This window comes from Aythya fuligula, chromosome 3 (genome assembly GCF_009819795.1).
Source record: "Aythya fuligula isolate bAytFul2 chromosome 3, bAytFul2.pri, whole genome shotgun sequence".
NCBI lineage: Eukaryota > Metazoa > Chordata > Aves > Anseriformes > Anatidae > Aythya > Aythya fuligula.
In genome coordinates this window covers 91,157,969-91,184,806 of record NC_045561.1, presented here as the reverse complement: position 1 = coordinate 91,184,806, position 26,838 = coordinate 91,157,969, and the positions used below count along the sequence as shown (strand labels likewise).

Below are 26,838 nucleotides of genomic sequence, written 5' to 3'. Positions count from 1 at the left end.
ACCATGGTATTATGCGTATTTTGGTGGGAGAAAAGATGCTTTGAAGACACTAGAGAAGCCACCCCCAGAAGGCCGACTTGTGCATGGAACTGCTGCCTAAAGTGAGGAAGTACTGGGGCTTTGGTCTTGTTGCTGGATCGAGGAGAAGGTAAATAGAGTGTTAAATCCTGAACAGATTTAGGACAGGATTTTATGTCAGGACAAAGTGTGGATCAGCTGCTCCTGCAAGGCCAGGATGTCATGAGCAATGGGGGCTCCCTAGGGTAGCATGGCAGGGCCTGGCAGCAGGGCCTGCCCCAGCCCACCACCATAGGAACAGGGCAGCCGGGGGCACCTAAGCAGCCCCAGAACCTGGGGCTGCCCCCAGGCCATCCATAGTGTGGACTTCATGTTGGCCCTGAGCTCCAGCAGCCAGACCCCAGGAAGGGGGATGCATTCAGGACCCTGAGGGGACAACAGGTAGCATGGTGCATGAGGTCATGGCCTCCACACTGCACCTAGGGAGGCATGAAGCCCTTGCAGGCAATGAGTGAATGGGATATGTATGTATTACTTGTTACTGTTGTTGTTTAAGCAGTGTTTTGTTCAGTAGTTGCAATTTTCTAATTTTAATTATTATTGGTTTCCCAATCTCAGGTAATGCAATAAGAATTGAAATAAGAGAGGGATCATCTATTTTCCTGGCATAGCTACACCCACACTAATCAATCAAGTACCTCAAGACAAAGTCTGGTGTGCAGTACACAGGCAGAAAGCACTAAAGGTAGTGGAAGCCACAAATCGATCCTTGTATTTTGGCACCATAGCTGCATTTTGACAAACTGGTGGAGAATGTAGGCAGTATGAGGCTGTCCTGACACTGTGTGTATGAATGTGTAAATATAATGACAAATAGAGCAATTAAATAGTAAATGCAAAGAAAAAGTCTGTTTTGTGAATGTATATTAAAACTTCCAGGGTGGACTGAGGGCTTACTAGCTAGCTAACCAAACTTTGCGACAGCCCTATGAATAAGTTAATTATTAATCTTTCCATATTTCAAATAAGTGAAATTACTTGTCTGGTGTCAAACTGTAACCAACTGCAGACCAAGGGTAGGCTAGATGATGTCAAGAGATCCAGCTGCACATAAAGACTGAATTTATCAGAGCCCAAGCTTGACAGAAAGGTAGAAGAAAAGTATTCATTTAAATAATACCACAATTACTACTGCTTTTAAATATGCAGTATGCACATTTAACACAGTGAGTAAACAAGCACAGGAGAATGTAGGCTTGCCAAAAGAAAAAAAAAAAAAAAAAGAACCAATCAAAACATTTTGACACATACTACCTAGGATCAACAAAGTCAATTAGGCATGTGTGTTTGATTTTGAGACCCAAAGGCTGACAGCACCTCCTTTCTGCCTCACAATCACATAATCACAGAACTGAGGTCAGAAGGGACCTCTGGAAACGTTCTTGTCCAGTTCCCCTGCTCACAGGAAGGTCAGCCACACAAGGTTGCTCAAGACTATGCTTCAGAAGGCTCCTTCAGAATGTAACCACACACATGCTTCAGATGATCCTACCCTGAGTCCTTCAGTGTTTTAGTTTCTTTCAACATTCTCCTGTGTCTCAGAGATAGGCATTAAGGTGCCCAAACCCTTGATGAGTGTAACCTATTCAGTATGCATAGTGAAAATGGGCATTCATATAACACAGTGGAAAAAGGCAGCTGTTGAGAAGCCCACTTCCTTTAAAAAAAGTCCTGTGGTCAGGGATGTTGGCTAGTAGGATACCCTCAGTCAAGTCCTCTTCAACCTTAATGAGTCAGAACACACATGCCAAGAGAATGGATAAGTCGTCTGGCTGTAAACCAGAATGGGCTGGGATGGGCTAGGACCTCTTTCCAGCCTAAAGGAATGTATCATCTATGGGGTCACAGGGTGAAACACAAGAATGTACTGGAGCCTATACCACTGCAACAGGACTCAACTGGTCCAAAAACTTTTTACATACTTTGAAGTCATAAATGTCACTAAATAGCAAACATAAAGTGCAGTGGAAACATAACAAAAATATCCTACCCTCACTAGACTGAAGTCAAGCTACTTCTAGCTTACCTCTGTTGTTATGGACTTTTTTCTGTATTTGGAAGGTCAATGTTTAGGATCCCAAAGGGAATGAATCCCATAATGTGTGGGTGTGAGTCAGGCCAGCCCTGTATACTGTCTTCTTCCCTACTAATTGATACTAAATACTTGAAATCAACATTGTAGGAATGGCATATTGTCACTGTCTGCCTCTTCAGTCAACAGAAAAAATATACAGCTCATTGTGGTGGTCTGAATCAGTCTGAAGGGAAGACCATTACTTTTTAGCCACTGCAACACCTAAGTTACACATGGCCTTCACTTCATAGGGGCCTAAAAGTAGACACTCTCTCAATACAGCCAAATAAAGCTGAAGTATAGAGTGATTTTACATTTCAGTGTTGTTTTTGGTCTATCTGCTTGTATTCATGATACTAGCTGGTCCCATTATTGCATTCCTTCTCCAAAGGTTACTTTCTATTTATTTACTGCAGTAGATAAAAGAATACCAGGCACCACGGCACAAAGGATGGTGACACGATCACATTGGGGATTTGATTTTACTCAGAGGATTCAGTGATGATCAGCAGTTGAATTTTATCAAATGGGTTGTAAAAATGAAGTCTTCCTTTAGAAAGGAAGAAAGAACAAAAATAAGAGTTTTCTTTCATTTCAAGCCACTCTTTCAACCTTTAAATGCCACAACAGCAAGAACAAAACAATCTTACTAAAGATGACCAAACTGAACATACCAGCATAACCCAGACTACATACTTCAAAAGTTTGGAGAAGAAGGTTGTCCTTCAATATTAGGTAGAAAAGGAAAAAAAGGTAATTTCAAATAATGTTTTATAGTAAAACATTTCCACGGTGGTCTGAAGGGCATTTATAGCATTGTACTTCTGACATGAATATGAAGCAATCCCTATCAGGGAAGATTTTTTTTCCTCTGTAGGACTTAATGGACTCCTTCATTATTTCTTTTGGCCACAATATTGAGCACTAAGGGAACTGACTGCCAGCTAGATTTTGCACTGTTGACCATCAAATTTTGAGCTCTACGGACCAAATTTTCTCCCAGTTATCCCATTCAGCCATAAGGGTATTATGGATGATAACACTGAAAGGCTTGTATAAAGGACTGAAAAAACAGCAGTAGGTTCAAGCAAAGTAGATCTGCTTTCAAATGTGTTTTAACTGAGATTGGTTAATTTGTTTTGATTATTTGATTTGTTTTGATTGTTTTAGTCTTTGGCCATGCATCTCAGCATTTTGTGACTATTAATGAATTTTATCATAACAAGAGCTCTGTGATCTCTTGTATCACAGACAAGAAGCTGAAGCAAAGATAGATGAAAAGACTTGCTAAAGAACATGGCCCCAAAATGCCAGATAATGAGTTTAAGTCCTGTGACTGTTATAGTTATATTCATAAAGGTATCTTTTCTATATAAATTTGCTAGAAATTAAAAAGAATCAATCTAAATCCAATGTGCTTTTAAAGACCATACTCACTGTTCTGATTAAATTGCAGCAGTTAAATATTTGTCTGTTTTCTGTCAATATTAACTGCTTTGCTTAATGATGAATCTGGAATACTTTCTTTATTATGCATCTGCTTCTCAGTTGTGAACCAGAGGAATAGAGTGGGTAGAAAGATACTGCGAGCAGGATTAGATCAGCTAATCCTTCTGCTGCTTTCAGTAAACAGCTACTGGATTGTTTTTTTCGAATTAAAGAAAAATTTAAAAAAAAAAAAAAAAAGGCTACTGCCTGGTCAGGAAGGAAAAAAAATAAACCTAAACACCTGTGTCTGGCATAGGAGCAGCTGGGTGCATGCTGATGATGATTCAACTGTAATATGTGCTGCGTATAATTATATAAGCAGAATAAGTTGTGTGGGGAATCTATTACAGAAAATCTACTACATGACTAATTAGCTTTATTTTGTTTTCACTGTCTTCCTTTTATCATCCTTTTCTCATTCTGGAAAGCATGGGGGAACAAATGAAGCTCTGTTTCTGACTCATTGTTACTACTGAATGTTGTGACAAAGAGCTTCAGTAGGTAGGAAAGAAATAGCCCATTTGGCTTGAATCATAAACCAACTCCATATCAACATAAACAGACAAAACGCTTATTTTCTGTGGGAAAACTGCAAAGGACAAAGCAAGAATCTTAGCAGATAAAGTTTTAAGTGCTCATATTTGATCAATCACTTAATATTTTGGAGCCTACGTGTCCTCCATTCAGGAAAATGATTTAAAGCACGCTAGTTTTAGAGCAGAAATTCTTTTGAGCCTATAGAAAACTATTCTCAGTTATCTGCGATTGAAATGGACAGTGCTTCTATCAGTTGCTGACATCCAAAAGATATAAAATGTTTGAACATATATTTTGGAGACTTCTAGAATCTGCTAGGTTCTGCTAGGCATCATGATAGACAGGTCTTTGGTTAAGGAGTCAGTGCAGTTGGGGTCACCTCTGAATAATGAAGAAAGAACAGAAGCCAAAAAGAAAGGGATAAATTGTTCAGACACCATTTAATAGGATCTGTTGAGGTTTGTCAGGAATAGAATCTCTGAATTTTTATCCTGTTGTTTAAAGGGTTGCAAAGAGATAAGAAAAACACAGAATGTATATTTTACCAATTTTTAAGCGGTATATTTTATCACCACAAAATGCAACAGTACTATGCACAAAAGTCACAGGTGGCAAGATGTTACTTCATCTTTAGTTTAAGAACTTGTGTAATGTGAGAGGAGCTATACCAGCTTCCTGCAGCTCAGCTTGAATTCAAACCGAACAATTCTGTGCAGCTTCATTTCCTACTTAATGTAGCTGTAAATGTTTTGGCCCTTTGGTCTTCTGTATTCAGTGTGCAACCTTTGGTATATTTAACAGTTTTCCTGCTTATCACAAAGAAAAATGTCATCTTAGCCATTCTCTGTCTTCTTAAAAAAGATTTTGAGAGGTCTACTGAAATAATAATAATAAAAAGGAAACATCACAGTAAGAATTCTGAATATCTGAGAGCAAAACCCTGTTCTCTGTTTAATCGCTGATTTAGTGCTACATGAACAAAAAGATAAAAGCTATCAAAAATCCCCACAACCTTACTGTAAACCAGTCAGAAAAGAAAATTAGCTGTAATTAAAATTACATGGACGAATCACTTGAAATCATAGCACAGAGGTATAAAGAGAACTAATTCTGAAAGTGTTGGACCCATGATCTTTGGATAAGGTTAGTTTTCTACACACTAACTCACCAAATTAAGAGTCAACAGAAGCTGCTATAAAAAAATGAGAGAGGACTTTTCCAAGATCTTGGCCTCTTTTTGGATCTGACTGCCATACTTGTCTGAGTGATAAGGTGTTTTGTCCTAGTGTTAATAAGGGGCAGTTTTAGTCAATCTGGGACTGTGCTGCTGCCAAAAAGAACAGTGCCCACTAACACCTTGGTACAGCTGTTCAGGGAGCATGATTAGAAGTCCAATCTGACTGAAAGCCAAATTACCAAATCCCTCAAAAGATCATCTTTTAATCAGATGGGCAGAATTTTAGCAGCAGTTCACAGCTAATTGGTATAAGTTATTCATCCTTCTTTTGAACTGCCTGCCCAATAAGACTGACAATACCTTCCTGAGCAAACAGAACTTTAATATATATATATTAATTCCAAAATCTGTAAAGTGCTGATCAGTGTAAAACAAACAAACAAACAAAACAAACTAAAACAACACACAAGAAAATAAAACAATTTGTTGCATATGTTATAATGTGCACATGTGGCTCAAAATAATTTATTCCGAAATGCAGTGAAACTCATTGTTGCATGTGTGCAGAATGTGTGAATATTTGAAGGTCACAGGATTACTTTCTAGCATTCAGAGACTTTTTGCAATTGTTATTAGAAGGAAAGCTAATGATGATGCCTACCATCTTGCCGTTTCCCTATTAAGTATGTGCTCTGCGTTCTGAAAACAAAAACCAACCAACCAAAACCCATAAAAACAAAACAAAAACCACACACATCCTTTGGGGCTTAAGTCAGAGGCTTAAAGAGGTTAAGAGGAAACAGATGAAATAATAAAGGTTTTAAAGAGCACTAGCATTTCTAGCCCTTGGAGCAGGATTTGGGTATTTAGCAAGATGGGCAATACCGCACCGTTGGCTGGGAGAACCTCAGTGCATTACCACACTGAGCTCTAAAATTGAAGAACATTGTGTATACATTTGGCACGGGCTGCTGCTGGGATTATTGTCTGCATCAAGCAACCAGCAACCTCCACTCATGTGCTGCTGTGTGCCTGTTTTATCTTACATATTTCCACCTTATGTTTTCAGTAAAACTGTTTGTGTACATGCTGCTCAGCAAGGGAATTGAAGAAACATCATTTACAAAGTGGTATAATAAAAGTGCCAGATTCACTACCTACACAAAATACAGTTAGAAATCTGGGGTAAAGGAGACCACAGAAAGATTATAACGGTATGTATTTTATGGAAATAAATTCACCAAAACAAAGCAGTATGTGTTTCTCTTCTGTTAAAGGTGAAAGAAGAATTCACATTCTTAGTAATAAGCATCTGCATCTCTGGAAGGTTCAGGAAGAAGTCTTTTCATGTTCTTCTGCCAAGGAAAGAAATGGTCAGATCATGTCTTATGTCAGGCACAGACCAGTGTTTAAATTTGTATTTTTCACAACATTTGCTGTTGAGCAAAATCTACACCCTCCCACAGAAGGCAGGCAAGTATAATCCTGTTATTTTCCAGATGGGTGAACAAAAGAGGTTGCAGAAGATTGTTTCTGACAGTGCTGGGAACAAAACCCAGGGGCCAAACCACCTATCAGATTTACATAAAATGCATTCAAATGCAAGAGAAAATGTATTTTCTGAAGGTGTTTTGAACAGCTGCTGAGTAATTTAGTAGCAACACAGCATGCAACACTATAGCTCTCACATTCACATCTTTCATTACTACCAGTCCCCTAGGTGCTGGCAGCTCTGACAAGACAATGTGAGCCGTAGGGGGGATGAAACAATTTCTGTGACAATGTATAGATCCCTAGTTCCCAGTGTTCTCACTAAAACTCTCCAGTTCAGTAAGAAGACATAACCACCAGCAGCACAGAAGGCTGACCAGCACTGAGAACAGCACAGAAGCAGTAGAAGAAAAGCCACAGAGGCACATACTACAAGACGCAGATGTCACCTGGAGCTATACAAGCCAAATAGAGAAATGTACAGCAAACATATGATACTGCAGTTCAGCAGAGCCTCCAGAAAAGGAGCCTCCACAGACCGGAGAAGAATTCTATTTTAATGTACTCCAAACCTCCACTTTACAAATCTGTTTAACAGGGTTAACTTGGATTGTGAGCTTGAATAAGAATCTGGCCTTCTATAGTATTTTGCCATTTCACAGCAAAACACAGGGTTTCACAGACCCACAGAACTTGTTTACAAACTATGTTGAAACAGTCACCATATCCCAAAATGCCTTGTAGTGCAACAGATGGTTTTTTATGCCTCTGGAAATACAACAGTGCCAGTAGTGCTAGACATTAATTACTTCTCTATATTCGGTATATGCTAACACTTATGATGTGACTACAGGAATTCTACAATATATTCACTTTTACTTTCTGTTGAACAACAGAATAAAAACTTGTCCAACACACGGTAGCAGTAGTTGTAATTTAAATAAACTACAGAGGCCACATCTTTATTATCAAGTTTTGCCTACACAACTACATTTGTAAGGGATGTAGAAAAATTGCTTTCTGTATCGCTTTGAGTTCCCTCTGTGGTGGGTTGACCTCGGCCAGCTGCCAGCTGCTAACCCAGCTACTCTCTCACTCTCTTTCCTCAACCCGTTTGGGTGGGGGAAGAAAATAGCATGAAAAAGATTGAGATAAAAGGTCAAGATAAAGACAGGGAGATCATTTGTCAATTAGCATCACAGACAAAACAGATTTCACTTCGGGAATATTAATTTAATTTACTGCCAGTTAAGATAGACTTGGGTTCTGAGAAACAAAATCAAAAATTAAAACTCTTTCTCCCTATTCCCCTCTTCCCAGGCTCAACTGCACTCCTTCATTCCCAAATCCTCCATCTCCTTACCCCAAATGGCACAGGAAGGGAAGGGGGGGAGAATGAAGGGTTGCAGTCACAGAATCACAGAACCATTGTTGTGGCTTTACATTGAACTCTTTTCAGTATGTCCATGTCTCCCTTGTGCTCCTCCATACAAGGAGGTTCTGCGGAGCACCAGAACTAGGCACAGCACTCCAGGTGCAGCCTCACCAATGCTGAGCGGAGGGGAAGGATCAGCCCTCCTGTCCTGCTGGTGATACTTTGCCTAATGCAGCCAAGAATACTGCTAGCCTTGTCAGCAGCAAGGGTACATTGCTGACTTGCATTCAACTTGGTGTCCACCAGGATGCTCAGGTCCTTTTCTGCCAAAGGTCCTTTTCTCTCCACAGTTTGCAGAGAAATACAAGCTCCACTGTGGTCTCCTACACAAGCTGCAGGGGAACCTCTGCTTTAGCACCATGGAGTACCTTCTGCACCCTCTCTCCTTTTTGTTCCCTCCTCCTCTATGTTCCCTCCTCCTCTATTTTCTCCCCTTCCTTAAACACATTTCCCAGAGGCCCCACCATCTTGGCTGCCAGGCCCAGCCGTGCCCTGCCGTGGGGTTGTCTGAGCTGGCTGGGGCCGGCATGGGGCAGCCCCGGCCTCTCCTCACAGAGGCCCTTGCAGCCCCCAATACCACTGCTTAAACCTTGCCATCTGCACCCTATACACCTTCTTTCTACCAAATGTGTATGCACCTTGCTAAAATATTAAGCTATTGACATGTGGATGTAAATTTCTTAGCAGAAAAACTAAGCCTCTTATTGAACAACCTTGCAAGGACAAGATCAAGTGACCACAATGGTCACTTTGTGACTGTTTTCATCTGTGACCATTTTCATATGTGGATGAAAGTGATCACAGATACAACAGTAACTACATAGAAAATAGACCAACAAAGTTAAACAGGGTGGGAGAGCTAGCAGACAAAGGTGAGTGAGCAGAGAAGAAAGTTTCAAATTCACAGTCTAAAGACAGGTTGGTGTGTGCTTCAAGGAAGAAGCCAAGCATAATGAGGACAGTCAAGGTGTAGGACAGATGAATAAAAAAGCTTTTCCCACCTGAATTAACTACATCCCAGAAGATAAATTTATCACACAATTGACGTGCTTTAATCAAATGCAGAGAAATACCTTCCTTCCTCATTATGCTCCTAAATGAGTTTCTTTCAGACTCAGAAAGATGCAGCTCACTTCTCTCTCTCTCTTACATGACTAGTAAGGAGGACTATTTAACAAATGTACCTGTAAATTTTACTCAGGTCACTCCATATGTATCACCAATTTTCATACAGACAGTAAGTAAAAGTAGACCTAAACTGGCTAGTCTTAAATCAGTCAGCTCTGTGATATCTTGCTTGTTTCTTCTTTGCATATGTGTAAACTATATATTAAATACCAGCCTGAAATTTGTTTAGAAAGCAAGAAGTTAAGAAAAGTAAGGTTATAGTAATTAAGATTAAATAATAGTAATAAAACATGAAATAATCTTCACTATTTCTTCCTTCCCTTGGCCCCCATCAAAAGAATGATTTCCAGTGAAATGTATGAAAGAGAGATACCACGTTTGTGAATCTTAAGTCCCGTGATCATTTTGGGTCTGGACTTGACATAGTGCAAACTACAGACCATATATTAGGACAGCAATTCAACAATTTAAAAAATCTGTTTAAATATTTAGATTGCCCTTGGAATGGTGGCATATGAGTGCCTCAGAATTATTAAATACATTTCATCTTTTGAACATCTTTCTGAGGTAAGTAAGTACCAGTTGCATTTGACAGCTATGCAAACTAAGCAACAAGATAGGGCTAGCCAAACTGTTTAAAACCACATGGGAAGTTTGCTGCTGAGATAGGAGCTGACAACCTAGGCTAAGAAGACCTTCTCCTTTCTCCTCAACACAGAGGACAAAATCCAACCAACCCCATATTAGCCTCATCTACAAGACTTCACTGCCCACTCTGTTGCTTTGTGGAGACCTGCCCTCTGATTCTTCTACAATTTCTGCTGCTCATGAAGTACACCAAAGAGAGCCAAACTGGCTAGTCAGAAGCTATATTTTCTTCCCCTTCCACCAGCCACATATGAACCACATATGGTTCTATGATTCTGTGATTTTGAAACCTTTACTATCTGTTTCACCCAGCCACAGGAAGACTAAAAAGTGAATCACATGAGATCATGTAGCAGAAACTATCTAGAGAAATTTCAACTCTAGAAAAAGAAAGCACATAGCAGAACTTGGAAGACAATCCTTTATTCATCACATGGGATAAGAAAGGACTACAAAAGGATAGGTATACCCCATTAAAGAAGTGTCACCTGTAATACATGAAGGGAGGGTTCTAATGAGCTTAGCAAAATTCTGGAAATTTGCGTTACATGCAGTTTAGAATTTTCATAACATAGTGAACAGAGCAGTTATAAACACTTTAGCTGTAACGTTACTGAAAGGCAATGCATATAATTTTCAAAGCAAAAGCACCCAGAAAATTGAAGTGGACTATATAGACTATTAGAACTTAAATCTTGTATTTTTTCCTGCAGAAATACAGAGATTCTTCCAAATGTGGAATTTTAAAATTATAACACAAAGCCAAACCATAAAATAAAAGGTAATGAAATGTGTATTATGTTTTATAATGTATGCCTTTCTTAATTCTAATGAATCTACAGCTCAGTCTTTAGAAAAGCTAGTAAATTATGACATAGAGCTTCAGTAAAATTACATAATCTAATAATGGCTATTAGCAACATCTATCATAAAGAAAGTCATAAATAACTGTTGCAATTATCAACAGTGGAACGAAACTGTTTCTTTAATGTGATTATTAATCCTGAGCACATTTTTGAGAAAATGAGATTTCCTCATTACTTTTGATTCTGCAAATTATATCAGCTATTATTTATGCCACTTTTGATAAGACGGGGTGCTAAACAGGAAGGTGTTAGGATGCTCTGAATTATATAATATTTCAATCATGCTTTGTGAAGTTTATGATATGAAAAACTAACAATCTACTCACATATCTAATTAGCAACTTATTTATCATATGTATAATGATGAAATACTGATCATGTATTAGAGAGTACACTGGTCATTAAACATCCGATCTCATGTGAATATTGATATGACAGAGTTTGCATGTGTCCCTTATTCCATGTATCCTATTCCTTTCAGTACTTCCATTCTAGTATGAAAAAACAGAAAATATATTGTCTTGAACTATTTGGTATTCCTTTACCATCAACAAGTGTTAGCAATGAAATTCAGAGTATGAGGACTATTTCTTAAAGGTATGATTTAGTGAAAAGAACATTAAAAATAGCAGTCAAAATTGAGAATAACAACCTTTATTGTTATCTTCAAGTATGGTCCTCTACTTTAGAGATGGAGAATAGTGGAAATGAAACAAAATTATTGGCCAGCAATGCACCTTAACCACTGGAAAGATTAAATAAATGTTCACTGTACAATGAGGCTATATGGAACCTCTCCGTAGGACAGTCAGTATATTAAATATAAGTCTTGACTCATGTCAAAATGATCACCAACAAGATGGAAATAATTTCAAAAGTACTTTTTTGTTGTTGTTCACAATCATAAATCACTTCTTTGTATGTCTTGTGCATTAGCTAAAAGTTAGTATTAGGGAGCAAGTGAGTAAGTGATTAATTCGCAGTGAGTGATTAACTGTTTTAAATAGCTGTATTACAGTTAAACTGGTAGGCAAACAAAATAAATCACAATATGATAAAAAGTACATATCTCTGTTTCCAATATAAATGATCTCTAGGAAGTGAAACAAATTCTATTAAAAACAAAGGTCACCAGTTGTCACGGCATATAAGACAGGAGCTCACAACAGTCTTCACATATACTATGTGTATATATACACTATGAATAAATCCATCCGCAGGATTCTATACTTGTGCTGACAAAGCCACAGATTGATCGAATTTATTTCTTGTGCTGATTTTCAATGTTTTCAAATGATGCGTTGTTACACCAAAAATCTCTCCATGAGACAGGATTTACTAGCCTTTCAGGATGGATTAATTCATCCTGAAAATGTAAATGCAATCCAGAATAAACTACTGCAAAAGTTACTGTGATTTTTCAGATGCCTGATTTCACTTTATTGTGCTAAGTTGAATATACTTATAAATTTCCTATAGCAGCATTGGTCATACAAGTGAAGTATGTTACATTCTTAAAAGGGTTAGTAAAAAAAATAAAAGTAAGACCTATTCTTGTTTCTTGTAGGGAATAAACTCATCTGCACCATTTCTCATTTCATCAAGTAAAAAATTCTGGTGGATGATAGCTTAAGGAACAGAGGTTAAATTACGCTGTCTTTTATTTTATTTTATTTTATTTTTTTAGGATACTGAAGGACAGACAAGAATTTAACTATATCAATTTCAAACTCAAATTCAGAGCATCTTTTGGGTTAAAAGTCAGCATTTGCCTTCAGACAATTTGATTTATCAAAATGCCAGATTTTACATAAAATTTGATTACACTAAATTGCCAACAAAATCTAATTTTTCAAATTCCATTTCAACAGGAGATTGAAAATGGCATCATACCAACTGGACATGAGAATAAGAAATTTATCTAAAATTAAAATAACTTTGTCTCTATTTTCTCAATTATTTTTCATGGCACTAAACACATTTATCAAATGAGTTCCTTTTATCATTAAGGCTTACGACGTTAGAACCTTGAATTTCCAATTAGAGAATGGCTTGGGTTGGAAGGGACCTTAAAGATCATCTAATTCCAACTTCTCTGCCATGGACAGGGACACCTGCCACTAGATCAGGTTGCTCAAGGCCCCAGCTAGCCTCGTCTTGAGCACCTCCAGGGATGGGGCATCCACAACTTCTCTGGGGCAACCTGTGCCAGTGCCTCACCACCCTCATAGGCAAGACTTTCTTCCTAATATCCTAATCGTTTTAGCTTCTAGACCACACATTCTTGCAGATACTCCAATAACATTTACTGCAGCTTCCTAAGTTGCATATAAGAAAACAAAGCAGATATCACTTCTGTAGAAAAGGATCTGAGATTTATGGATTTATGAAGGGAAAATCATGCTTAACCAATCTGATAACCTTCTACAATGAGGTGGCTAGCTTTGTGGTTGAATGGAGTTTATTTGTCTTTGATGACTCATTGATGAAATGCTAAATATCATTGCTGTATCAAAGCAAAATATTTGCTTCAAAAAGTGACATACATTTCTACACACACTGAATGTTCAGTTCAAGCATAAAACCTGAAACTGAAATGAAATCAAAAAGAAAGCTTTTCTACATGAGAATCCATTCTCCTATCTGAGTTATTTCAGCTAGGAGGCCACACAGAATAATTTAAATGGTTGATCCTAATGTTCCCTCAAATGGTCAATTTTAATTAAGTATACAAGAATTTATATACATCACTTTGGTGTAATGCACATATTATGAACTACTTTTGAGACTAATAGATGTAAAGTGATTTAATTATGTAAAACTGTAACAGCTAAAAGAGTAGCCTGTCAAGGTACAAGGAAAATGCTGCATTGATGGCAATGAGATTAAGGGCTTCAGAGAATGCTGTATATATTCAATCTTCCCACCTTATACTGGCAAATATGATGATGATTTTAAGAAACAGATATACATTACAAACTGAATTGAGCCCACAACTGCTTTCAAACAGGTTGATAAACTGTCATCAAATGTAGATAATTTTAGTGGAAAACCATCTCTTTGAAAGAATTTCTATGCTCTGTCACACTGTGATTTATGCTGAGCTATCATGATTTATAATTTCTGTAGAAAATGCAGTAAATATAAATATGTATAGTTAATTAGGCATTCCTTCTGAAAGTAATTCCAAGCTTATTATAATCTGTTAGACATTTTACAGCATGTACAGTTTCATGCATTTAACACAACATCCACATGGATAAGAATCATGTTTGCGCTGACTCAAAATTTAAAATTAGAAAATTACAGTATGTAAGATACTCCATTTCAAAACTCTATCCAAGTGTGTTTTCTTTATCAGTTTATAAATTTATATGGCCAATTATTCTTACACCTCTCCCAGACTGCTTTCACTGTTAATGTTCAAAGAATTTTGGAACAATTTTTGGTGTGATAAGATGACACCAACACTGCATCAAGTTGATCCAAGCTATCTAATAAAACACCTTCCCATTTCTCATTCTTCATATAACAATGTTGGAAGTATTAGCTATTACTAATGGCTATTTACTATTATCTATTACTATTATTATTAGGAAAGAGTACCTGAAGACAGCAAAATGCTCCATGTGCTACACTATACACCAATTCAGATACAAAGCCACTTTAGGAAGCTCTGCTCAGTTGTTTCCAATTTATCAAAAAAACAAATCCCTGTAATTCATGGTAACTGGTAATGTTGGACACAATGGTAAACCATCAGAAAATTAATCATTCTTTGTTTTACTGATTTAATATATTTTTCAGCAATACTGAGAAGAGCATCTGGCATCTTTAAATACTAATGAAATGATGACTTAAAAATATGTGCTGAGAACATATATCTCTCTGGAATGATGAAAAGAAACAAGTAAACTCCATGATTCAAAACAAATCGAGTGATCATATGGATGATGATTTACATATTTTTATAAAAACAATTGCATTTAAGAAGACAAATGTAATAAAAAAAGTTGTAAGATCAGTTCAAACTATTGTCTCCTGTGTAAAATGAGGAAGTGGACGTAAAACATGGAAACTAATAATATAATCATGTGGCTTGCATTCGGCACATTATGTCTTGCCAGTTTCCATGTGGAGGTACAAAAATATTTTTAGAACTTTCACAATTCAGAAGGTGTCCTCTGCTTTTGAAGCATGAAAGACCAAATAAACTTCAGCAGTTTCTGTACAACTACATGGTCCAGGCTAGAATTTGTCATACAACATTAACTGAATAATTTATTTAACACATTTTGCTTTAATGGATTGCCATGGGTGACCTCAGCCATGAATAAATGCTTACATCCACATACAAGTACTAATTTTAGTGTGACACAAAGCTGGAAAGAACTACATTCAATATAGTCACTTGTAAAATTTATGAAAATTTACTGTACATAATACAACAATAAAGCTCTGTGGAGATAGTCACTATACTCATTAAATCCCATAGAAAAATTCTGGTAATGCTACAGGTAAGGTACAACAGAGTAATATACTATACTATACAGGCAAGATTTTAGTTAATGCTTGTGTAGAGTCTTCCAAACTTAAAAGAATTTGGTGTCCTCCCTCAAGTATGTGCTCACTGCCTAGGGAGTGAACAATCTAAACTTTTGGAAGGAAGTACATCTAAAAAATTACCGTTCAGAAAAGATGAGCATAAGATGTCAAAAAAAAAAAAAATCAGTATTTTTACTCCAATTGCTAAAGTCCATCTCACTCTCTATCTAGAAAAATCGAGTCATGGTGACTTGATAATCTCTTCTTTGTTAAAGATGTTTTCCTTTAATCAATGAACTGAAGGAACACCATATGGCTACCATGACAGCCATATCACTTTAACCACAAATTATGTACATCAAATTTTGCAACAGGCAAACATATTTCAGAACCCACATGTGGAATGAAATGTTGTCAAACTAATGTTCTTTGAATATTTGTAGAGAACAAAATCAAAGGCAATCTAAACAACACAGCAAATATGTGTTTACAGACTTAACAGAAAAGATCAATACAATCTCAATTACAAAATCACAAAAAAATAAACCCAAACAAAACACGCATTTTCAAAAACAGGTATCAATTCATTCTAAAATCAACAGAAATGGAAACAAATAAAACAGGATTCTGAAACAGCTCTCTAGTTTCTTTAGGCAAAGCAGAAAAAAATAAGCAGTCAAAGTTTTATTGGTTGTTTCCATAAAGCTGTCATATCACAAGGATTGTAAATAAAATGACTGAATATTTAAAACTCATTTAATCTTCATCAGGTTTGAAAGAGATGACCATAATCTAAGGGAACAAAACATATGGGTTAATCTAAGAGAAAGCAATAGGGTGTGAACTCTGGGGATGTCTTAGCTTCCTATTAATCGTGTATTTAGAAACAAAAAGTGTAAAAGATGGAAACTTTCTTCTACAAAGGCTATCGGGAGTTACGCTGTTTATCCCATTGGAACCGTAGTTATATCCAGAACTGGAATATCTGTCAAATATGACCTTATAGAATAATTCAAAGTCAAATTTAACAGAAATATCATTTCCCACATGGAGTATTTTCAAACAGTAACAGAGAGTTATTTATACCAGCCTTTGTCTCTTCTTTTCCTGCATTATAGGGGAAAAAATCATTAATTTTGCAGGTAAAATGTACAGATAGAGTTATCTATCTTCAACAGCCACTAAGAGAACACAAATCAACAGTTTTGTCATGCATTCATATTTTATAGCCAATGATACAAGATCCTGGGGAGGCACAAATGCCTTGTCAAGTTTGCTTTTTCCTTTGGCAGAGGTTAAGGATGATTGCTGAAGGATTACAATTTTATTGCTGTTTGGTGAAGGATATACTGCTCTCTCTACATTTTAGAAGGACTCACAAGAATAATCACTAGTCATTTTGAAGGCCATGCCCATAAACTCAGATGCATATAAATCCCTGCCAGTCACAGTCTACATTCATGCATTTCAAGTTATTTAGTATGCCACTGTTTTAAAGATAGCAGAATAAATTCCAGTAAACAAAGGTAATGTGTAAATTGAACTGACATTACCTTTTAGTGTAACAACATGAAGAGTGAATCCATAAATATATATGCTAATTTTAGGGTAAAAAAGAGGGAAATAAATTTATTTTTCAGTGTCAACTTAAATTTTATACCTTGAATGAATCTTTTCAATGACATATAGCTTCATTTATTGCTAAGATATTGGTAGAGTTTTAAAGCTACACAGCATTTTAATGTTTTAATTTTATGAATGAGAGACAAGGCTACCTCAGCTAATACACTGCAGGTAATCAGTTGACCAATGTCTCACCCAAGAATTGCCTCTGAGATTAAAAAGAACAAACTTAGAAACAATTTTTTAGTATTGAACTGTATGCTTTTATCAAGTATCTGCTATGAGAAAAACGTCATCTGCTTGCTCATGGGTAGAAGGAATAAAGTTTTCTTTGCAAGTGTTATATATATCTACAGTATACACAAAAATCCTAAAATACATTAATATACAGTCAATTAACAAGTAATTAGGTTTGAGTATGCTATGTGACCTTGCTTCATTAATACTAAGCATTAATAAAGAATACAAGAAAAAAAGAAAAAATGGTATAATTGGAGGGGAAGTTTAAATGGAGTAGAAGAGTAAAGTATAGACTGGCAGCTAAGAAATGTAAGATGGACAGTTTCTTAAATGGTAGATCCTTTCATCCCTACATGTGCTGGAAAGAGGTTTCCTATTTATATTCAAACAAGTTTTTGTTATAAGCGAATATGGTAAGGCTTAATGTGTGAGCATAAAAACTAACAAAAAATTCCAAACAATCACTTAGCATACAAATAAACCAATATCAATATACTCCTAGCAATCTACTCTTATATAATGAGGTCATCAAAACTTCTAGTATGAGCAACATTTCAGAATTTTGAAATATTTACATAAAACAGAAATATCACCAAAGACAAACATAAAAATCTTCAGATGATGCTTTTACTTCCCTGTATTGGTAGTAAGAAGGTAATTTTGAGAACACCACTATATACATTTCAAGGAAATTCTTGCAGTCTCCTTCCCATACGATACTCTAACAGCAAAAATGTTCCTAGGTAGAACTACCTTTAATTTAACTAATTTGCGTTATGAGTTCCCTCATATCACAAATGCTTACAGTTCAGGTGCAGCAATTTAACTATATGACAAAGTAAAATAATATCAGAGTGATGGTAACTTAAAATTTTAATGGACATCAGAATTCTCAAATATTTTTGAAGTGAACATTACACACATTACCATTATTTTGATGTCACTAATATAAACATAACACAAAATTTATATTATTTCATTCTTACCTCTGTCCTAACTTGCACATTTAAAATCCCTTGAGTGGAAAAGAGTTAATCCATTACCAGGACATAACAATACATTTTCCAAAATTATAAATTAACCTTTCTGTGAACTAGTGTGTGCTAGATGAAAAATACTCATCAGCCACCATTGCGAACTGCTAACAGTGCAATTGCTTTTGTAGATATGACATCGTAGATAACAATTCTGTGCTGTGATATGTTACCATGCCTAATTTTAATTTCTCATCTTAAAATTAAGCAGTAATTTAGTTCTATACTTAGCACTAGAAATATGATAAGTTAAATTTATTAAAGAATAGAATAGAATAGAATAGAATAGAATAGAATAGAATAGAATAGAATAGAATAGAATAGAATAGAATAGAATTAGGTTTCAGTTGGAAGGGATCTGAAAAGATCACTGAGTCTAACTGTCAGACTACATCAGGGCTGACCCAAAGTTAAAACATTAAAATCATCATCCAAATGCCTCTTAAATACAGATAGCTATAGATCCTCAACCACTTCTCTAGGAAGCCTGTTCCAGTATCACACTACCCACTCAGAAAATAAGACTTTCCTAATGTCTAGTCTGAACTGCCCCTGTTGCAGTTTTGAGCCATTCTCATGCATTCTGTCACTAGATAGCTGTGACAAAAGATGAGCACCTTTCTTTCCACTTCCACTCATGAATTTATAGAGGGCAATGAGGTCACTCCTCAATTTGCTTTTTTCCAGATTTAACAAGCCCAATGTCCTCATCTGTTCTGAGAGGATGTGCCTTCCAGCCCTTTAGCTTTGTTGCCTTCATCTGGACACATTCCAGTATCTGAAAGTCCTTTTAAAATGGTGAAGCCCAGAACTGCACACAAGGTGAGGACACACCAATACAAAATACGGTGGGAGAATCACCTAATTTGATGGGCTGGCTATGCTGTGCTTAATGCACCCCACCTAAAATGCAGTTTGCTCTTTTGGCTGTCAGTGCACACCGCTGGCTCGTGTTGAGTCTGCTGTTGACCAGTACTCACAAATCCCTTTCTGCTGAGTTGCTCTGCAGCCACTCATCTCCCAGACTGTACTTGTGTCTGGCATTATTCCATCCAAATGCAGAGTCTGGCATTTGATTTAGTAAAATTTCATGCCACTAGTGATGGCCCACTCTCCTAATCTATCTAGATCCCTCTGAAAATCCTCTTGTTCCTCGTAAGAGTCCACAGCATCTCTCAGCTTAGTATCGTCAGCAAATTTACTAAGCATGGATTCAACCCTTGCACCCAGACCATTGACAAAAAATATTTAACAGAATTGGCCCCAAGATTGAGCTTTGGGTAATACCACTATTGACTGGCTGCCAGACACTCCTATGTGGGTTACCTTATCATAGAATGATATCAAATTAATGGGTTAGGACTTACCCACGTTAGCTCATAAATTATGAGCTACCTATTTTTAACATCCAACATTTTATTTTTCTTAAAAAAACTGAACTAATGTATGTGAAAAAGATATATTAAATCAAGAACACTACCTTATGAAAAAGATTTCCAAACATGCGTACAATTTTGCGTTCCAGTATGATTTTTTTTTACTGTCAAAAAACCAAAACAACAACAACAACAACAACAACAACAACAAAAAACAAACAAAAAAAAAAACACAACAAAACTACTCTTTTTTTTGCTCAATATATATGACTAAATCTCTTTAGTGTAACACAGTATTAAGTTCTTACCTTATTGTGATAGGGATGAGTATACCCTTGCTAATGGGTTGATTGACAGACACAGTCAGAATGTTCTGAGAGTTTCCACAGCTGAATTGAACTGCTGGTTTCCCTTCCACAAGATACAAGTGAAGAAATTGCTCTCCAAAATGCTTTTCACTAGCTTTGAAAACAAAAATAGAGACAGTCATGATTCTGAAAGCATAGGACCTTTTGGAAAGATCTGACACTACTAAGAAGTCACCACCAGTCTTAATGCCTATGTCTTCCATTCATAGAATTAAAGAATCAAAGAATTATCTAGGTTGGAAAAGGCCATCAAGATCACCAAGACCAACAATCAACCTTTAGTAGCATGTCCACGAGTCTCTTGAATACTTTAAGGAATGGGGAATCCATCACTTCCCTGGGCAGCCTGTTCCAATGCTTAATCACCCTCTCCATAATGAAATTCTTCCTAACGTCCCATCTAAACTTCCCCTGCTGCAACTTAAGACCACTTCCTTGCATCCTATCATTTGTCACCTGAGAAAAAAGACTGACACCCTCTTCAGTGCAAGCTTCTTTCAGGTAGTTGTAGTCAGCAGTAAGGTCCCCCCTCAACCACCTCTTTTCTAGACTAAACAACCCCAATTCAACAACCCCAGTTCCCTCAGCCATTACTAATAATTTCACCAGCTTCATTTCCTTCACCAGCTTCATTGCTCTTCTCTGCACACACTTGAACACATCAATGTTCTTCTTCTAGTGAGGAGCCCAAAACTGAACACGGTACTTGAGGCATGGTCTCACCAGTGCTGTGTACAAGGGGACAATCACTTCCCCAGTCTTGCCGGCCACACTGTTTCTGACACAGGCTAGGATGCCACTGGCCTTCTTGCCCACATCGGCACGCTGATAGCTCATGTTCAGCCAGCTGCCAACCATCACCCCCACGTCCTTGCCTGGTGGGCAACTTCCCAGCCACTCTTCCTCAAGCCTGTAACGCTGCATGGGGTTGTTACGGCCCAAGTGCAGGATCCAGCACTTAGCCTTGTTGAGTGTCCTGTGATTGGACTCGGCCCATCGATCCAGCCTCTCCAGATCCCCCTGCAAAGTCTTCCTGTCCTCATGCAGATTGAGAGCCCTGCCTAACTTGGTATTGTCTGCACACTTACTGAGGGTGCACTTGATCCCTTCATACAGATCACTGACAAAACTGTTAAACAAAAGTGGCCCAGGTACCAAGCCCTGGGGAACACCACTGGTGACGGGCTGCCAACAGGACTGAACTCCATTCACCGTGACTCCTTGTGCCCAGCCATTCAGCCTGTTCTTCCCTCACTGAACTGTACACCCGTTGAAGCCATAAGCAGCCACTTTCTCCAGCGTCAAACACTTTACTAAAATTCAAGTAAACAAAATCCACAGCCTTTCTCTCATCTACTAAACGGATTGTCTTGTCCTAGAAGGAGATCAATTCATTTACAGGACTCTGCTTGAGTGACTATGAGAATATGATTAAACTTTGTGTCAACAGGTCATAACAAGTCAAAGAAAATAATATCAAGACAAAATTTACTTACATATCACTATAATTACATAAGCCTTACAGGGATCTTTAATGGAAGGTGAGCTTTTCTGTTTATCCAGCAGTATCATTACAGTGACAAGGACAATGGTAAAATCAAATCACAAAAATATTAGAATATTATGATTTACAATTTCATTCAGATTTTCAATCATAATAGAGAAATCAAAAGTTGTAAAAGAACTTCTTTCCTATAACCTCTATGGATAATTCAACTTTGCCAACTATTGACACATTTCAAACTTGATGAGATAAATAATGATCTACAAAATGTCAGATATACCATACTACTTGCAGAGTAGAACTAAGAATAAAAATATATTTACAAAAAAAAAAAAAATCATTTTTTGTTCTCTTCCAGTAAACAGTATCTTTAAAACATCACTGGAAAATACCTTTTTAGATGATAGATAGCATATGCTTGATCTACTAAAAAAAAAAAATTAAAAAAAAATAAAAAAATGACACCTACAAATGCCTTTTTAATGTTTTATGTACGTTTTTATATATATTGTGTATTTTTTTTAAGATTTTGTCCTTTGAATTTAACTGTATTTACTTCTCATACTAAGTATGACACGGTTCCTGTTTAGGATTTTTATTCCCCTTTAAGAGAAACTGTTAAGTGTAAATGTTTTGTTGTTTTTTTCCCACTGTATTTTACTATATTTAACTGAAGTAAAAATGACTTAATAGCTAGGTCATAGAGTTGAATTTATTGTTTATTTGTTCAGCAATATTTGAGCATAAGATTACGATTTTCTTCCAGAATCATTAGGTTGTTTTGACATAACTCAAACACATCACTTTCAGAGCAGAGATAATATGTTATGACTAAGCTACAACTTGAAGAACATGATTAATTCCCATTTAGTTATTTTTTAAAAGATCAGGGTCATATTTTGCTCTTAGTTTATTTACAGTAATTAAAAAGAAGTCTGAGCACTATGCCTTTTCTCAAACTGTTACATTCTGCAAACCTGGATGAAAAAAAATAATATATAAATATATATATATTTATATATATATAAATATATGTATATATTTTTTTTCTTACAAAGACTCAAAATCAAGGACTTGATTCTCTCAAAATCTCTGAACTTCACAACTGATAATATGCAAACCGGGGGTTGACTACTGGGAAAAGGGGGGGTGAAAGAAACTAGGCAACTGCTGGTAGGGAACTGGGGAGGAACAAGGGAGGCAGATAGAAAAGGGTATGAAGGGGGAGGGTCACGTGTAAACTGGGACCAGACAGCACGCTTATCTGACTGAGCCCTACACTTGATCACCACAGACTGTCCTCCTATCTTTTCATTAAATCCTTTCTTAACTATCCTTATGTGCAAGCTCACTCTCTACCCCACGTGTGTGAGTGCTTGAAGGACTAAGTGCCAGCTACTGGGAAGCCAGTATGACTGGATTTGGTGCTGGCTACAAGAGTCAGATCAGGAGTGTAGGCACCCCCAGGCCTGTGGGTGCAGCCTGTGTGGCCAGCTGTGTTATGCTCTGTGTGTGTCTGTGTATGGGCACGTCTCTGGGATACATGCTTAACTTTGCTACTGGTTTAACCTGCAAACAGGAAAGCAACAGCCATGTCTATTGGCTTGGGATGGAGACCCAGAGGTGGGTTCCAGAGGCTGGGCAGGAGGAGCTCCCAGGCCTGGAGCTGCTGGACATGGCCACGGCTTATAACATCCCTTAACACTTTATTTAGAAAGTTATAAATTACATGGGTGTGCTTGGGACAGCTTCTTGCTGGAAAACCTACTAATTTGTAAAGAGAAAATTATAACTTTAATTTGGAGGACATAACAGAAATAAAAAGGTAACATTTTTTAGCAGACAAAGGGAAGCAGCAAATGTTTGCAACTGCCTGACTATTTGCATTTGTTTAGTTTAAAGCAGAAACAGTTCACAACAAAAACCCTATCCTCTAGAGCAGCTTTCTAGCCAGCACACGGTTTCTTCAGTCTGTTAAAAACCCTGATAACTTACTAAAATTAGCCATTAGGCTTAGGCATTTTTGTATTCTAAATATATAATTAACTCAGGAAGAGTTCAACTGGGTTTTATGCCTTTGGCTTTTATGATTTCCTTCTACACTGTTATCTTTCAAAATGTTTTGCATTATCACTGTTAAAAAGGTCACTGATTTTTGACTTTGGCTTTACTGATACATACATATCTTGCATCATTTGTTTCCTTATCTTTTCCTCCCTTCGCACACACGCTGTTCCAGGCATTCCCCATTCTCAACAATAATCTGTAAATTATGTAGAATTGGGAGAGGGTTGTGAATGTATATATTGACAATAGGGCTTAAAAGAAAAAAAAAAAAAAGTTACAGATAAATAGGCTTTCTTCTCTCAGTGACACCACCTGACTGTTCACATTACCCACTACTGAAAACTTGGAAGAAGGTTCTTGTTATTACTAGTAAAGTAAAAAATCTGGGACAGCTCCCCCAGAGGTAGCATCACTCCTTGAAACCCCAGTGAGTGTTACTGCTTACACTTTAGTCTAGGGAGCACTGATGGGCCATGCTTATAGGTAACTAATAACATTCTTCACATGGTCTGCTAGGTAGTATAAGAACCTTTGAAAAAAAACAGTCGTTTAAATCTTTCTACAGTGACCATGAGGAGGCAGAGTGTCCCTCTGAAGAACTTTGTTCTGGCACTGTAAAAGAACATATATATTCTTGCATTCTTGCAGCATACAAGGTCGGAAGCCTTCATAGGAAAAGCCTGAGACTTCAGGAAGAAAAAAAGGTTCCAGGACCCATTTTCAGGAAACCAATTTAGGATTCAGGAAATCAGGAACCAACTAAATAAAAAAAATCTTTTGCACAGTAGGATTTACTCATCCTGATGTTAGTAAAAATTACATGAGAGGATTGGGTCAAAGAAACCAGATCTCAGCAAACATTCATTCACAGGAAACTGCAAACTACAAGGCTGTTTTCATACGTCACTACAGTGGCAAGTGAGTGGCCACTGGTCTCAAATGGTTGCCTATCTAGAGAAGAAATTTAAAATTCCAATAAACTATGGGAGGATGCTTTATTAGGTGAAAGTATATTTTGACACAGAGGAGGGATGCCACAAAATACTCTGCTTGAGAATGCCAGGCTGAAGTAACAGATAATTAGACCATGACTTAGCTGCCTGCAAGGCCCATCTTTACTTGTAGGAGGATAAGTAGAATATGGGTAGAGCTGGAGAAATCAGCTTTTGAGAGCACAGGAACATAATTTATGAGCACAACTTATGAAAAGGGAGTTGGTGTCCTTAAGGAATGCTATAACCATGGGCTGTGATATCTCAAATCCAACTGTCAGAATACCATATATACTAGAAAACAAACAATGTGCCTTTGAAGGGATTGAGAAAAGCATTATGCTGACTCTGTTAGAAGTGAAAATGATGAAATAAAACTTTATAACTGTATCAGGCTTATTTTATGACCATTTGCCATTTATTTCCCGTTATGGTTAAATATCACAATTTGCTTTGACTTGTTGATGAAATTAAATCACGCAAACAAAATCAATGAAGAATATAGTAAGAAGTTGCAAGAATGCAGTGTATCCAACAAAGAAATATTTCTCAAATGATGGTTAATCTTTATTGGCACAAATGTAACAATTCTATATATTATTAAACTTGCTGTCCTGACACATTTAAAGAGAAATCTCCACCCACCCTGCCAATAATGGAAAGATAAGGTAACTGCAAAGAGACCTGCAATATTTTTAGGTCCTCTGTATGTCATTAAATACATGCTTTATTATTAAAAAATAATAATTAAGGAAATCATCATTATTAAAAAGGTTTTATTTTTTTAAATTAAATTTTTTACTAATTACCTGATGGAGAAATAGGTCTGAACTTAAACTTATCACCACCTAGTAAAATCAGGTGTGTCTGTAAAATGAATGATCTAAAAGTGGACTAAGTAAAAAAAAAAAAAAAAAAGGTATAATTATTTTCTAGTACAATAAACCTGAAACAAGTAGATTACTGTGATTTTCTTCCTGTTTTTATAAATGCTTTTGTCAAAGAGGATTTTTGCCTAATGAATGTGTGAAATGTCATAATTATGGAGCTACTACTAACATCAGTATATTAACAATATGGAAATGTCAGAAATGTTAACCCCTTTTATATTTTTTTTTTCTTGTATCCAGTGAGTGCACTAGCCTCAAGAGGACTTTCTGCTGGTAGTTCATTTCTCAGCTATTTGATGGGAGCACAGCTTCAAAAAAGCAGCAGCAGAAGCAGGAGTTGTACTGCTTCTGAAGGAGCACAGCTGACAACAGCAGCTTCTCTTTTGAAGCTGTCAGAAAGGAAGAAGAAAGATGGAGCAAGGAGCAAAGAACAGGGATGAAGGAAGAACAGAGGGAGCATATGAACTCATGAAAGGTATTATGTTTATCTGACAGAACTACAGAAGATCTTGGTGCCTGCACAAAGAAATAATAGATTACAAAGCTCTGGATAACCTATACAGGATCAATTTTTCCTATACAAATACATAGAGCGTTAATACACACACACAAAAAAAATAAAAAATAAAAAATTGAGAGATATTTATTTTACACATGAATATAATATCGTGTTTTACATTCAAGCAAAACTCAATAAGGATACTGATAAGGACACAGATTACCAGAGAAACATAGAACAAAAAAAGGAAAAGCAAAACCAAAGGAAAGACACTGGTGACAAGGGGAAAGATACCTTAGAAAAGAGGAGGAAGACAGTTTAAATGTAAGGCAAAGATATAATTAACATTAAATACAGTGCCAGAGTTCTACAGAATATGTAGGCTTCTCCTGCTTTATGTGTTTGGTTCAACAGCCGGAAGGAGATCCAGATTTTTTTTAATCTTAGCAAAACCGAATCTTAGAAGAAAGCTTTATGGCCACTGAAAGAGTAGAATCTTGCAGGACAGGTAAAGTTCTGTTTTAGGAATAACAAGGGGAACTGGAATGAAAGTTACTGCAAGCCAATAGAAAAAAGCAAGTAAGAAAACTGTTAGAAATCACGTAAGAATATGCCCGAGTTCCTGGAGCTATCCCAACTCTGTCAGTGAGAATGAAGTCATTGCATCCTGACCCTCCCTCCTTTCCTCTGGGTGTGTGAAGGGACATGAAGGCAGCTGCGACACAGGGCATGGAGGTCTCAGATGTGTGTAAGTGGAAAGCAAGGAAATGCATGGTCC

At 36.9% G+C, this 26,838-nt stretch overlaps 1 protein-coding gene across 1 annotated transcript in view; it reads right to left on the bottom strand.

Moving 5' to 3' along the window:
- The window catches only part of EYS (eyes shut homolog), an 836,985-nt gene that overhangs the window by 133,675 nt on the left and 676,472 nt on the right, over window positions 1-26,838 (bottom strand). The window contains exon 37 of the mRNA XM_032185496.1: window positions 20,049-20,202. Within this exon, the coding sequence (XP_032041387.1) occupies window positions 20,049-20,202 (154 nt within the window). The remainder of the gene's footprint in view (window positions 1-20,048; window positions 20,203-26,838) is intronic.